Source organism: Triturus cristatus, chromosome 6, assembly GCF_964204655.1.
Source record: "Triturus cristatus chromosome 6, aTriCri1.1, whole genome shotgun sequence".
Classification (NCBI taxonomy): Eukaryota; Metazoa; Chordata; class Amphibia; order Caudata; family Salamandridae; genus Triturus; species Triturus cristatus.
Genome location: NC_140589.1, coordinates 1,268,131,087 through 1,268,145,862, shown reverse-complemented (window position 1 = coordinate 1,268,145,862; position 14,776 = coordinate 1,268,131,087). Strand labels below are relative to the sequence as shown.

Below are 14,776 nucleotides of genomic sequence, written 5' to 3'. Positions count from 1 at the left end.
GCCTGTTTTAGACATCCTGTTAAAGCTTTTATACTCGTCTTTGCAATCAAAGCCAACAGGTTATGCCACTGCAGAACACATGGCTAAAATACAATAACATTGACCAGTGGCGGCTGGTATTAAGGGGTGTACCTACCAGCATCTGGGAAAACTAAAGGGAGAGATTAGAGAATGAACACCATGGAAAAGAAGTGCTCACTGCTACGAAACAAAAAAAAGATTTTACATAGTTTCAGTGAAACCATGTAAAATCTTTTTTTTGTGCTTGTCTCGATCTCGAAGAGTCTTCCTCTGCGCATATGCAAAGCAGGGCGAGGAATAGTCCTCGCCCTCGAGGCAAGCGAGGAGGCTGGTGACATCAGCCTTGAGGGAGTAGCTGCATAAAGCGGCAGTGCATGTATTTCAAATGGGGCGCTAAGGAATTGGCCCAGGGCGCGATCAGTGGAGTGCCATTCAGGATAATGGGAAGGGGCAGGGCTGACGCACAGTGCAGGGGGTGGTAACAGTTTCAGCACTCCTTTCGCCTCCGTTAATTAGGCTTCCTAATTGGGTATGGCCGAGGCGACCTTAGGGGAGTGGCTACGCAACTTGGCAGCTCCTATTTCCGGGACACGGTTGCTGGAAAAAGAAAGACGCCGCCGCCTGCAGCCGTGGTTTCAAACGAGCGCACAGCAGGTTGGTTGGTTTACTTTTATCAGATTAGCAACCTTTAGAAGGCGTGAAGTAGTAGCAGCTGAAATACGTGTACGGTCTTTCTGTGTGCCATTCTTCCTGCCCACCTAGCACTTCTCTCTGCTATCTGTACAAGTGGTCCTCAGTGTCACCGCCTCCATTATCAGGGCCTTCCTTTATGCCCGTTTGTGGGGTACGCTCTGTTGCTTGTTGGGATATTTCAGACTCCCTCACCCCCCCCCCTTTAATCTCGTTGACCATGATGCCACGCCTCGGTCCAGGGGCAGTAAACGCAGACCCGGACATGTGAACAGACCTGCCGCAGGAATGCAGAGTATTTCTACGCTCGACCTTTCCCGGGCAACGAGGAATGCGTTTACTGGTGGTGGGGCAAATTGTGGCGACCACCTTAAGGCCACCGTGACTGCACACTGTGACACCGGCCTCCAGGACGCACTTCTGTCTGGGTCTGTGCTGGTTCATAAAACACATATGTAAATGAACCCAAAGGGTCTTCTTTCTGCTGCTGTAATTTAAAGCGCCTGCTTTAAATAGGCAAGACAGCAAAGAATTGTGCACTTATTTAAATTGCATACTTTAAATACACGCAGCAACAAACCGGACACCACCCTTTCAGTTCATGTACATTTGTGTGTTTTACGAACTTGCGCAGAACATTTCGGCCCTGATGACACATGCTGCCTTTACGGATGCACTTCCATCACGTAAGTGCTTGCTCTTAAAGGCAGTGAGTGTGAGCTCACATAGTGCTTGCTGACCGTCCCTTTTCCTACATGCTGTCACTTTCAGAGCCGCAGGCAAAGGGCCTTACCCGGAGCGGTAACTCGCGTTTCTGTATTGTTTGTAACTTTTGAACCATTTGAACTAGAAACACATTTCTATGCGCTTGTGGCAAATATATAATTATTATGCGAAAATCACAGTGGGTACAAATTTGCATAATTCTAGTGGCGCTGATTGTAATAAAACTACATGGTATGCTTCATATTTCAATGCAAATAACGGTGTATGGCAAAATTCGCACAACCTACCATCACTGCTGTATCGATAACACATCACGGTGCCTTGTTTCAGCATATTCTATTTTAACGTTTTCTGGTGAGTAACACTGCCGGGCATTGAATGGGCCGGTAGCATTTTAGAACGGGTCCCTGTGAAAAACACTGACAATTTGTGAACAATAATAAATGTAATAAGTATCCAGGTGACCCATGGCAGTGATTTAGTTCCCGTTTTTATTTCACATCTTTTACTGAATCTTTCACTCCATTAGAGTTTTAGCTGTGCCCAGGATTTTGCATTTTTGGATTTTTATTTTGGGCAGCAAATTACTCTTGTATAGTGCTTGCTTAGTTAGAGCTGAGTGCCTCAAGGTGCTTGGCTTTCGGAGCTCCTCTGCTGAATACCTAGGTAGTGAAAGCTCTCCTGGGTTCTCGCAGGCTTGGCCTTTGCTTAAAACTTGGAGTCTGCTGCACTTTAGACATTTTAGACTCAGAAGCCACATTCTGATAGAGTATCACCAAGTTCCAGCATGGTGCGTGTGACAAGATTTAGCCCTCGCACCCTGACCCTGAGATGGAAAAAGCTGTTCCAGGTACTGTATTTACAAATGTACAATCTTTAGTCACCTCTGCAGAGAGCTGACCTTGCTGTCAGAATTGGGCCTCCCATACTTACCAGAGAGAAGAAAGTATTTAGAATCAGTCGATAGCGATAAATAACATTGATGGATAAGAATGTTTTTAGAAAGGCGAAACTACATATGCTATGAGGCCTAGAATTATTTTTACTGTGCAGTGAATAAAAAGCAGTTGTCAAGTAAGCATTATTTTCAGCCACGTTTAACGCATGCAAAAAAATACTCTTTGCAATGAATGCCCTTTTATATGTTGTAATCTGGAAATTGACATTTGTTTACAGTCATTGAAATGTATTCAAGTCATATAATGAGCAGGCAAAGCAATATATTAGATTGTGTTAGAGCGGAATGCCACCATTGCTGCTTAAGGGCAGGCCCTGCCTTACTTAAAGACCGTCCTTAAGATGAGATAAGACAGGTGCCTTACAGTGCTAACAGATAGCAAAAGGGTACTGCGTTGCATCTGGGAGCTGTATATGTGACTATTTTGCTGGTAGGGAGGTGCCAAGAACAAAATGCATTTTGGCTTGCTGTGCCGATAATCCTGGCACGGTTTTTGTATACAACTGCAAATATGAATATTGTGTTGTCTAGTGATAAAGTACAAAAGAGTTGTAGGTCTGTCTCACCTAAAAAAGTCGTGAAAGATCACCAGAATTCACTATGTCCCTGACTGCTGCTAGTTTGAGTCTCTGGTGGTCTATTTGTTGCTGATAAAGGTTTCTTTAGGCCCCCTCATATAGTAGAACTAGTATTTTTTTACCATATGGGGAATTAGTGACATCTCTTTATTAATGTAATGACTGCACTTTCACAATTGGTTTATTAACCTTCCTGCTTTCTCAAATTTGCTTGAAAATGCACCATTTGTTCACTTAAAAAAAAAAAAAATCTCGGGGGTAGAACCCCCGAGCTTTCCATAGGTTGTTCCGGCTCGCTACGCTTACTCGGTGCAGTATGACAATAATTTTACGCCTCACCACTTTCAAATGTCATCAGCCGCCCCTGACATTGACAATGCCAACAACTCTCGGATTGCCGGAACACATTGGCTTTTGCCATTGCTTGCTCTTACATGTAACGTTTATCTTGAACCTTCCACAGAAATACCTCGTACTCGATGTCCAATTTCAGGAAAAAACTAGCTTTTTGGGAATTACAAGAGAGCCTCGCCGACCTCTGTTTAGATGAACGCAAAGAAACCCAGTTTGCAAAATACCTGCAAAACTTGTTAAGTATTTGATGGTGACGGAGTCAGGTGAATCCGGAAGAGGAAGCGCACATCAAGCGCAGCACTAAATGTAAGCCGTAGGCAGTTCGTTGCCGCTGTGCACGCTTCCTACTCAAGTCGTACTGTGTACACACAGGAAATTACAATGCGCAATTGACAACCTTACTCTCTCCTATTTGCCTTTACTCGTGCTCTTTACCTTTCACGATCAGCAGCTTGTCCTTGGTATTGTCGGGGTACACTGTTGTGGGCTCTGCTGTATCTCCCTGCGACTCAGCAGACGCCATACCAGCTGCTCAGCCCATGAAGGCAGGGAGTGGCGAGGCAACCAGTAAAACACCCGCCTCTCCAAAAGTACACCCAATATGGCGCCCGCACAGGCGTCTTTATTTTGCTGCCTCCCCTGTTGTCACTGCGCAGGTGCCAAAGCAGGAGAGAAAAGGGGGCGCGTCTATGCTGATAAAGGGGTGCGGCGATGTATAAGTTTGTATGCAGATATCTTTAGTTCACGTTAACCTCTGCTAGGGCTTTCTATCCCTGTTGCGAAGCCATGTTTTTTGATGTTTGTTTATTTAATTATGCGTTTTTATATAGCGCGTGCTTTACCCGAAGGTGTCAGAGCACTTTACAATAGATCCAGTTACATTATATAAGGACTTCAGAGTACATGAATTACATATAAGGTACGAGACACGTGCGTCTATACTCAAAAAATATTGTAGTAAGTGACAATACGTATATCGTCTCGTGGTGAGCGTTACAGATACAGTAACTCATAGTGAGAGTTACAGATATACAAGTTGCAAATTCACTCAAGATTACATTATCTACTGGCGGTCGCCAGTAGATAGTTATAGTTAGGACCCTCTTACCATAGGAAATCCGCAACATTCTATTTTGAATAACTTTGGCGCCGGTCGACGAATCCTCGCAAAATTTGCAAAATAGGTGGGGCGTTGAGCTCCGCTCCTACCCTGAAAGTCTCGGGGGGATTCGTCAAGCGGGGGCTGAGATAAAAGGGGGGTCCCAAAACGCGTTTTTCCCATGCATTTTTCCATAGGACCTTTAGACAGAGCTACAGCCCGAACGGCTGAACAGAATTTAATGAAATTTGGCAGAGAGGTAGTCCTCAGGTCAAGGAAGTGCCTTTTGTAGGTTTGGTGTAAATCTGTTCAGTAGATTCTGAGAAAATAGCCTTTAAATCAATATATATATCTGAGCCAGCTTACGGTGCGCTTACGGTGCGCTTACCGTACGCGTACGGTGACGTGCGCGAGCGCGATTCTGATTGGCCGTTAGATCTTAGTAAACATTCGAATCGGTCGAAACCAGGAAGCGGCGGCCGCCATTTTCTCTCTCGCACTCTGACAGGGGGTTGAAAAACAAAGTGCAAAAACATGTAAAGGGGCTGTTTAGACAGCTCCCAAGCACCTAGCCATGTCGAGGGAGTCCCCAACGATCCCCCAAGTGAAAAAAGGCAATTTTAATTTTTTCGAAAATTTCGCCGATTACGCTTACCGTACGCGTACGGTAATAAATAATAAAAAAAAAAAATATATATCCACATTCTCCCCACCCCGTGTGCAAATGGTGCCCGAAGAGCACCATTTGTGCATGGCTTATTACAGCAAAACAAAACATATATTTTACCTGTCACAACGATGCTCATCATATGTCCTCCATGTGCGCACGGTGCGCGAAGCGCATCGTGCGTTCATGGCCCATCTAGCGTAACGTGGGCACGCGGTGCGCGAAGCGCACCGCGTGCTCACTGTGGGCGCACGGTGCGTGAAGCGCACCGTGCGCGCACGGAACGAACTGCGTTAAGTGGGCGCGCACGCCACAAATGGCGTAAAGTAACTTAGCATTTAAAAAACCGTACAAATTCACTGAAAAAACCATAGGTTTCACACACGTTATAGTTAGGAATTAGCATTTAAAAAACCTTGCAAATTCACTGAAAAAACCATAGGTTTCACACATGTTATAGTTAGCTGGACATTTTACTGATAAAAAAACAATGAAATGCCCCCGTTATAGTTACTGTAGGCAACTATAACTCACGCGACCGTAATCCTCTGCTGATGACATATGTGTCTTTATGAAAAAAAAATATTTGTAATATATGTATAGCTAAAATTTAATGGAAGAAGACATGGGCAAATAAGTGTCTAAATACAGTATTAGCATCAGCAGAGGATTGCGGTCGCGTGAGTTATAGTTGCCTACAGTAACTCTAACGGGGGAATTTCATTGGTTTTTTATCAGTAAAATGTCCAGCTAACTATAACATGTGTGAAACCTATGGTTTTTTCAGTGAATATTAAGAAAAGTTAAAGTGATTAGGGTTGGACAAATATATATTGCATATTAACAGAGCATTATCTTCTCACCTTAGCTGGGGCTCATTCAGCCAGGCCTTCAGGGTGCTGGTACTTTCGCCTGTGGCATTCTTTGGCCTGGAGGGATCCTAGAACTGGTACTGGCTGTAAGGGTAAAAGACCAGGTGTGGTGGGCGAAGGTGGCATGCTGGACCCCGGTGTTGTGAGCCGGCTGGCCAGTATGATAATTTGTATCGAGACACAGCCGAGGGGCCGGACGCGCTACCGAGGTATTAAATAAAGGTGCTCGGAATCGCTAGGGATTCTGGCATGTAACCAGGGCCGAACTGGCTTGAGCGGGCACCGGTCGTTTTCCCAGTGGGCCGCCATGGTGGGGGCCGGTTTTGGGCCCCTGGGAGGCCGTTTTTGTTACAAGGTCGTTTTTGCAGCATAGCTGCAATATCGGCCCCTGTAACAAAATCAGCCAAAACCGGCCCTGGCAAACAGCTCGGCCGCACCCCCAACCCCCGGGGGGCCGGACGAGAACTTTGCCAAGGCCGGTTTCGGTTGCCAGTCCGGTCCTGCACATAACCCTCTACGTGTCTGATGCTATCTGTGTCCTACGTCCATAATAGGATTGGCCTGGCATTGTTGGCTATTCACGACATTGGCGACAAGGGGGTACTTACCCTGTGTCGAGCAAGCTATGCGGAGAAGGAACAGCACCGGAGAATACGCACGTGTCCAGGAGGTCGTGAGGTACAGAGAGCTGGAGCCGCGTCGGAGAGTGCCGACGGACTGTGAGCCCAGCTGGCGCAGACATCGCAGCGCTGCCGAAGAAGTGAAGCGGCAGCGTGGTGGGACACCTGCAGGCCACATGGAGCTGTGACAAAGCTGTGAGGTGACGTGGCAGGCAGAGGAAGAAGCGGGAAGCACCTCAGTGCAGAACATGGTAGGCAAAGCGTCAGCGCGGGGTAGTATTGGAGGCCCGAGTGAAGGTGAAGGGACTTGGAAGCAAGCACATATCAAGCGAAAATGAACGCGAAGAGGCCACATAGGAAAAGCAGCTAAGGAGGGGGAGAACTAACCCCACATGGAGCTAGGAGAAATGGTCACTGCTTAAACCAACAAAAAAAAAAGGGTGAAGAAGGGGGGGGCCACAAACAAAAGGGAAATACAGATAGCAAACAATAATAATAATAATATTAAAATAGAGATAAAAGGACCACCAGAAATAAAAATAACAAAGTAGGAAATCCTGTTGTCAATAAGGAAGACAGAAAATAAGCTAAACCAATACACAGAAAGAGAGAGGTAGTCAGCCAGTGCAGGCCCCGCACATGACACATGTATATAGACATGCAATCAGAGATGTCAGTGCAAGACAATGGAGATCAAGAGAGTCCCCATAAACACTGCTCTCAGTCAGCCCTAGCAGCACTAGTTCCCTTCAGCCTGCTAGTTGACCCAGCCACGGCAGCGCCAAGGTGGCAAAAGTGGATTGGGAGGTTTGATAATTACTTTCGAGCAGCGTGCAGTTCGGCAGAGTCAGACTGGTGTCGGAAGCAGAGGAAGAGCAAGGTGCTGCAGCCATGGTGATTCAATCTAGAAGAAGAGGAGGACGATGAAGGCAAAGTACTTACTGTGTTGTCCACAGGGTGACACAATCAGAAGAGACCCTCACCCATGTACAAATTCCATGTGAGTGGTGCGCCCATAACAGCACTCATTGACACAGGGGCGTCAGTGAACATCCTTGATGCAGGGCAGTATCGACGGCTGAACCCGTGTCCGCAACTGACAAAGACCAACGCAAGAATTTACAACGATGTGGGTGCCACGACCATACCGCTTCAAGGAGTCGCAGAGGTAGAAGTGAGTCATGGGTTCACTAAACTGAATATGAGATTCTACATCATGCATGAGAGTGCAGGCACCTTGATAAGTTGTCACACAGCCGAAGACCTAGGGCTCGTGCTTTTTGCCTGGCAAATACACCTGTCACATGTGGAAGATATCATGGAAGAGTTCCCCCAGTTGTTTGAAGGACTGGGATGTCTAAAGTGGGTCAAAGTAAGATTACACATTGACAGAACAGTGAGACCAGTAGCGCTGAGACTCCAGAGAGTTCTATTTCACGTGCGGCCTCTGGTTGAAGCAGAACTAGACCAACCGGAAAAAGCTAGAGTAATTGAGAAAGTAACAGGCCAACCCAGTGGGTTTTGCCCTTGGTAATATCCCCGAAACCAAAACAGCCTGGAGCTATCAGATTGTGCGTGGACACAAGGTTGCCAAACAAGGCCATTAAAAGAGAGAGACACATCACCCCAACAATAGATGAGATAGTAGCTGACATCAATGGGTCCAAATGGTTTTCAAAAGTTGACCTCAACTCAGGGTGTCATCAACTGCTCCTTGAAGAAGACAGATTTTACATAACTACCTTCTCCACACACGTGGGATTGAGGAGATTCAAAAGACTCAGCTTTGGAGTGTCCTCCACAGGGGAGGTGTCCCAGAACGCGATAAGAATCATCCTATTGGGACTAATAGGAGTCATCAATATCAGCGATGACGTGTTGATTTATTCAGACAAATTAGAGGAACATCATAAAAGGTTGAGGGCTACTCTACAGTGACTTGTGGATCAGGGGCTCACTCTCCACAAAAGCAAATGCTCATTCTACTCCAACAAGTTCAAGTTCTTTAGATATTGTTTCTTCAAGGAGGGCCTCAGGTTGATCCGGCTAAAGTTGAGGCCATAAAGGCAGCGGCCATTCTACAGAACCCTACGGAAATGCAGAGTTTCCTGGGAATGGTAAATTACTGCAGACGTTTCGTTTCCCAGTTGGCAACAATTTCAGAACCACTGCGTACGCTGACCAAGAAGGAAACACCATGGAGTGGACGTGTGAGACCGCGCAATCATTCAAAGACATCAAGGGGGCATTGCTTCGAGGAGCTACCATATCTTACTTCAAACCTGGAGGCAAGACAGAGCTTATTGTTGATGCCAGTCAGTGGGACTTGGGGCTGTTCTCCTGCAACAACACGAAGGGGGCGAATGGTTGCCCATCACATATGCCAGCCGAGTATTGATGGCCGTGGAAACCAGGTATGCCCAAATCTAAACGGAGGCCCATGCCATAAGATGGCCGTGTCAGCACTTTCACATCTATTTGTGTGCCACAAGTTCAACTGATCACAAACCTCTAGTACCACTGTTCAGAGAATCAGCCAGAAATGGACCGCCCGCATTGAAAGGTGGCCGGTACAACTACAACAATACACCTTCGAGTTCGCCTATCGGTTGGGTCAAACAACCCAGCCGACTATCTTTCAAGACAAACGCTGACTGAAGAACGCAAGACACAAAAACAATCAGATGGAGGAGCGGAAGATTTTGTAAGGCTTGTTACAGAGAGTGCGTGCCCTGGTGCTCTGTCCTTAGAGGAGTTGGTGGAAGCTACGAAAGAAGACACCTGCATTGGCAGAGCAAACGAGGCTCAAAGAGGTCATTGGTGGAAAGACTTCTTGAAGGGTGTTGTTAGAGTATGCCAAAGCACTCACCTGAAAACCAGGAACGTCTGCAGGGGTGATGATAGCTCTCCAACCCTTTTGAAACACCTCTCAGTGCTGCTGATTAAACAGAAGCCCTGGCAGGTGCCCCGAGGGGGAAGGGGATTGGACAGAGAAAGAAAAACAAGAAAAAGACTCTGCACAGCTCCTTCACCTGGACCAGCCACGGCTTGTTCGGAACTTGCGAGGTGTGCCTACAAAACAATAACAAGGAGGAAATATAACCGCTGCTCTATCTACCCTATCATTAAACATCAATAAGCAGTTTAATTATATAACATCATATACCTCTATATTGGAACTTGGCACTTCGTGCGTGAATGTATTTCTTTTGGTTCTTTCTCATGAATGCTAAACGAACAACAAAGAGTAGGTTAGAACGCTATCCCCATACTAGTACTTAAAGGTGTGGATTTATCTAGCTTCAAGCTCACCTTTCAATAACCCAGGAACAACGTCTTAGTGCTTATACACAATGCCAATGAACAATCTTGCAATGTGACACGGTCTCTGAGCGTCAATGAATCAACTTGGGCATAAGACACTGTCTCAGAGCATCAAGAAACAACCTGGACATAAGGTGTAGTCCCAGAGCTTCAATAAACACATTAAAATGAAGACAATCTCAAAGCGCCAACAAACAACCTTGAAAATGAGACTCAGTCTCAAAATTCCAATAAACAACTGAAAAAGGAGACGCAGTCTCTGAGTACCAATCAACAACTGAGAGACAGTCTCTGCTCCTTTGCATAACAGGATTTCACAATGGTAATAACACTCAAAGCAAATGCACAAAACAAAGTAACACCTTGAACACTTGCATCAAATGACATATAATATCATTAAACATTGGGAATGCTTCAGAACAAATGATGCAAATTAACACTTGGAGCGCTTGCATTAAATGACACACATTTATAACAGCGCTTGCACCTAAATACGCATTGGTACTAATGCATTATTCACAGTCTCTCAAATGTCCAAAAACGCAATGTCCCAAAAAAGAATGAAGAAAACAGCTGAAAACACTTAGCTGCCTCCTTTGCGTTCAGGTTCCTCTATGAAAGGCAGCAGGAAACAATCCGCTTGCAGGAAACGGCTTCAGCAGCGTTGGAAATACAGCCGGAGTCCTGAGCAGCACATGCGGTCACGGGTAAGTCAAGGAAACAAAGCAAAGCGTCGTTGACAACAAAGAGCAGCTATTTATAGCTGACTGGGCGTTGACGCGCTGCATGGTGCCAGCACGTGTAAACGTTCACGGTGATTCATGAATTATGCATGAACATGCCGAGCCGCTTTCAAGAAATGTTCGCGCAAGTATTTAAATGAATCAAGCACCTGTGCCAATACAAAGAAAGCACTAAGCATTGGTACAGCCAAGTGTACAATGCTTACAAGGAATGTGTACACTAAGCATTGGTACAACCAAGGGTGAAAACATGATTATAGGGAGATGGAGGAAGGTATAAAGACATGATTTAACATAGTACCGTGAGACTGGCGACAAATAACGTAAGCCATGTTAAGGGTAGCACGGTTTCTGACAGGTGTGAGCCGGCTCATCGAGGATGAGCGAGAAGTTTGGACCTGTGGAGATGCCGCAACGAACTAAGTGAAAGTGCGGAAGGACTTTTACTGAGGGGACAACATATAGTAGTCCCTAGGAACTTGTTGAGGTGGACAGTGGAACTAGCCCATCAAGGACACCAGATTTAGCTAAGACAAAAGCCCGGCTGCCGTCGAAAGTGTGGTTTCCTGGGGTGGACAGAATGGTAGAAGAAATAGTGAGGTGTTGCCATTCGGGCACTATCACCGGAGCCAACATAGCCATTACCCCAGTCATCACAGAGGAACCTTGTGATAAACCATGGTCCAAGGTCAACATGGACTTTGGAAACTTCCCCGATGGAAGGGTCTCTCTGGTGATGATAGACAGCATCACAACGTTCCCCGTGGTTGAACTCATCTGGTCCACCACATTTGAGTGTGTCTAGCCGGCCTTAGAGAAGATATTTGCGATGCTGGGACTGCCAGATGAAGTGAAAAATGACAATTGGCCACCATTTCACAGCCTGGATTTCAAGGAGTACTTGCATCATCTAAACATTCGACACAGAAAAATAATTCCCCAGTGGCCCCAGGTGAATGGGGAAGTGGAAAGATTTATGAGGATACTGAATTAAAAACTGAGAATAGGTGTCGATCAAGGGGCTGACTTGGAAGTGTGTTTACATCAATTTCTGAGGGCATCTCGTCAAACGCCACATCCAACCACAGGATGCGCCCCAAGTGAGATTATCATGAAGATACAGGTGAGGGATTTGCTGCCTGTCAGCTCTGAGTGGGTACCGGCCCCACTGGACCTAAAGCTGCACAGAACAAATGAAAGGCTGCCAACGTGTGGGCCAGTAAAAAGAGACATGCACAATATTCTGCATTGCGACTGGGAGATGCCGTGGTGATTAAAGACTGGCACCCGGGATGGAAGTTCAGGACTCCATTTGAAAGAGACATATGGGTGGTGGTTGAAGTCAAAGGAACCATGATTACGGTCAAGAGGGGCAGTGCAAGGGTGTCATGTAATGCATCCTGGTTCAAGAAGGTCACGGGCATGCTAGAGTCTCAGGAAAGAATGGGACCCAAGAGGAGGTCCAATAATTCTCAGAGGGTGCCATTGGAGCAAAATGTGAATGATGGAGAAGAATATGACGGTGGAGAGTATTTCTAGCCGCCATCAGATCAGCCGGAAAGAAGTGCCGCTGACAGTGTACCACGACCGGAGGAAGGATCTGAAACCCTGAGAGGACTTCCATATAACCTAAGACCTAATCTGAGGCCAAGTCAACGGCAAAGAGACTTTGTATGCTAAAGAAAATGAAGCATCTGTTCGAGTACTGCCAGGGCGTCATAGAATGTGGACACCAGCGGTATGAACTATCCTGCTTGCACCTTTTTGGTTGATTTAGTATAGCCCAGTTCATTTTGTTTTACGTTTCAGAGATTTTGCATTTCATCCCTCAAGGTTAGGAGGGATGTAGTGAGCCAGCGGCCACTATGATAATTTGTATCGACACACAGCTGAGGGACCGGGCGCGGCCTGAGGTATTAAGTAAAGGTGCTAGGAATCGCTCGGGATTCTGGTGCGTAGCCCTCTATGTTTCTGGTGCTATCTGTGTCCGCACAAACGTGGAGCGGTGCACTCCCAGAAAGTCTTTTCCAATAACAAAGACTGACCAATTCCTTTACGTAAGGCAATCCTTTATTTCAAACGTCATCAAACAACATGAGCTTCAGCCAACGCTTTTCGTTCATCAGGGCGTATAGTCGTTGAGAGCTAACAGAGATCTACTATCATTTGTATCCCAAAGTGTCGGTTGAACGGTAAAGTGTGTGATGCGTCAGTGTTAGTGATGTCATCAGCAGAGCAACGTGACTGCTAAACTAATATCACTGCGTCCCGCCATGTCCTTCTTAATAAGGGACTGGTCTGTACACCTGAAGCGCCGTCTGTCGGGAAAATCCCTTCCCGGATCCAAAGTTAGATCTGTGTCCTGCGTCCATATTAGGATAGGCCTGGCATCATTGGCCTATCATGACACCCAGGACTGTTCTTAAGCTCGTACTGGGTGCCGAGTTGTGGGAAGAGGAGTAGCTCGGCCCTATAGGGCAAGAAGGCTCCATAGCCAGTGCAGGGCAATTCGTACATGGAAGAGAGACAGTCATCGGTTGGCAGGGCGACAGTGCTGTGGAAGAGAGACCGGGGTAGCAGGAGCCAGCCAGCCAGTGGTGCGCCACTTGAAGGCGTTAATGCAGAGGGACTTGGGTAGTGCACAAAGGCGGGGCGGGCAGCTGATAGTATCAGAGGCATGAGGCAGGAGAGACAGCCCTGATAAAGTAGCCCGATCGTAGATGAGCTGCACGCTCATCTATCACCTTCTTCAGTCAAGATCCGGCAGTATCCAAGATAGAGGAGTGCAGCGTCGGGCTCACCTCTTGCTCCTCCACCCTCCATGCCTCCCACTTTTCCACTTACTCGTCACCTTGCTCTTCCGGACGCTCTGAATGGGATCAGATGCCCTTCTCACTTGTGGTACTGGTTGCCTCAATGCTCCTGGGACCTTGAGAACAGTTTACAGCACCGGGTGCCAGCTCAGCACCGCAGGCCGAGGGAGGCTGGTAGCAGAGGAGGGCAGCTGTGGGAACATCATGGCCGGCTCATTCTCTCTATCACCCGCTCCAGCAAGTCATAAGCGGGAAAGGGAGAAACTGGTGCAGTGTGAGTAAACCCCTGCCAATGGTCCAGGATTCAGGCTCGGGTTGCCGTTCCTCTGAGAGGGAACGGGCCGCAACAGCACAGCAGGTTGGCCATCCGTAGGCACCCAGCGGGGAAAATCTCACTGGCTTTTTCATCACTGCTGGTCTTCACTCCGATCCGCACCATCTCACTGTGTCATCCTGGACACTGTTCTGGGCTCTGTTAACAGCTGCTTTCAGGTGTGCAGGATCGCAAGGTCATTGTCTTGCGTTTCAGATGGGGGGGTGGAATGATGGGGGGGTGGCTTCTTTGGGGGTGTACGATGAACGGAGATCCATAGCCCGGGAGCTCCTTAACCATCGGCTATTTTGGTTTAGGGGTAGCTCGTGTTTTAAATCTTCATATTTTTTCAACAAGAAGTATCCACATCAAATGTGCTTTATTTTGTCCAACATGCAGAAGATTCTAAAGGTGAATTTTGTTTTTTTATGGGAAAATGGGCAAAAAGTGCTGTGTAAGAAAGCATATGGTATTATTTGCAAAAAGGGCATCAAATAAAGATTTGCTGTACTAGGATCACCATCTTCCTAGCTTTTAGGAATAAGCAGACCTGTATGAAACATGTACCACAGGTTTTGCCTTTTTCTAAGAGATAGTTCTTTTTTAGGTCTCGCCTACGCAGCGTGCATGCGCTGCATGCGCTGCATAGGCAAAAGACCTTTAGCAATCGCTTCGGCTTTTCAGCCACAAATGTGCACACGTTCCATTGCCTTCAATGGCAACGCGTGCACGTTTGGCGATTTCCTTGAGACCATATGTTTGTAATTAACTTAAAAACACTGGTGCCCCTGGCTCGCTCCCGCAAGGGAAACGCTTTGTGTGCTGTCGGGCGCACTCCCCTCTACCCTCCCACCTTTAGCGCGAGGTGCGCGCGCTTGTTCAGCATTGCTTCTGAAGTGAGGGCCGGTGCTGTCTGTGCCGACTGTAAGAGCCTTCTCTGCTGTCCTGCCCCGCTGTTCGCTAGCAGGCCTTCTTAGATCACATGAGTGAGTTTTCTT

General features: G+C 46.9%; 1 protein-coding gene across 1 annotated transcript in view; it reads right to left on the bottom strand.

Moving 5' to 3' along the window:
• Positions 1-3,951, bottom strand: part of TMEM242 (transmembrane protein 242) — a 105,700-nt gene extending 101,749 nt beyond the window's left edge. Inside the window, exon 1 of the mRNA XM_085612224.1 lies at positions 3,763-3,951. Coding sequence (XP_085468350.1) covers positions 3,763-3,850 — 88 coding nt within the window. The 5' untranslated portion in view covers positions 3,851-3,951. The remainder of the gene's footprint in view (positions 1-3,762) is intronic.
• Positions 3,952-14,776: the final 10,825 nt, after the last annotated feature.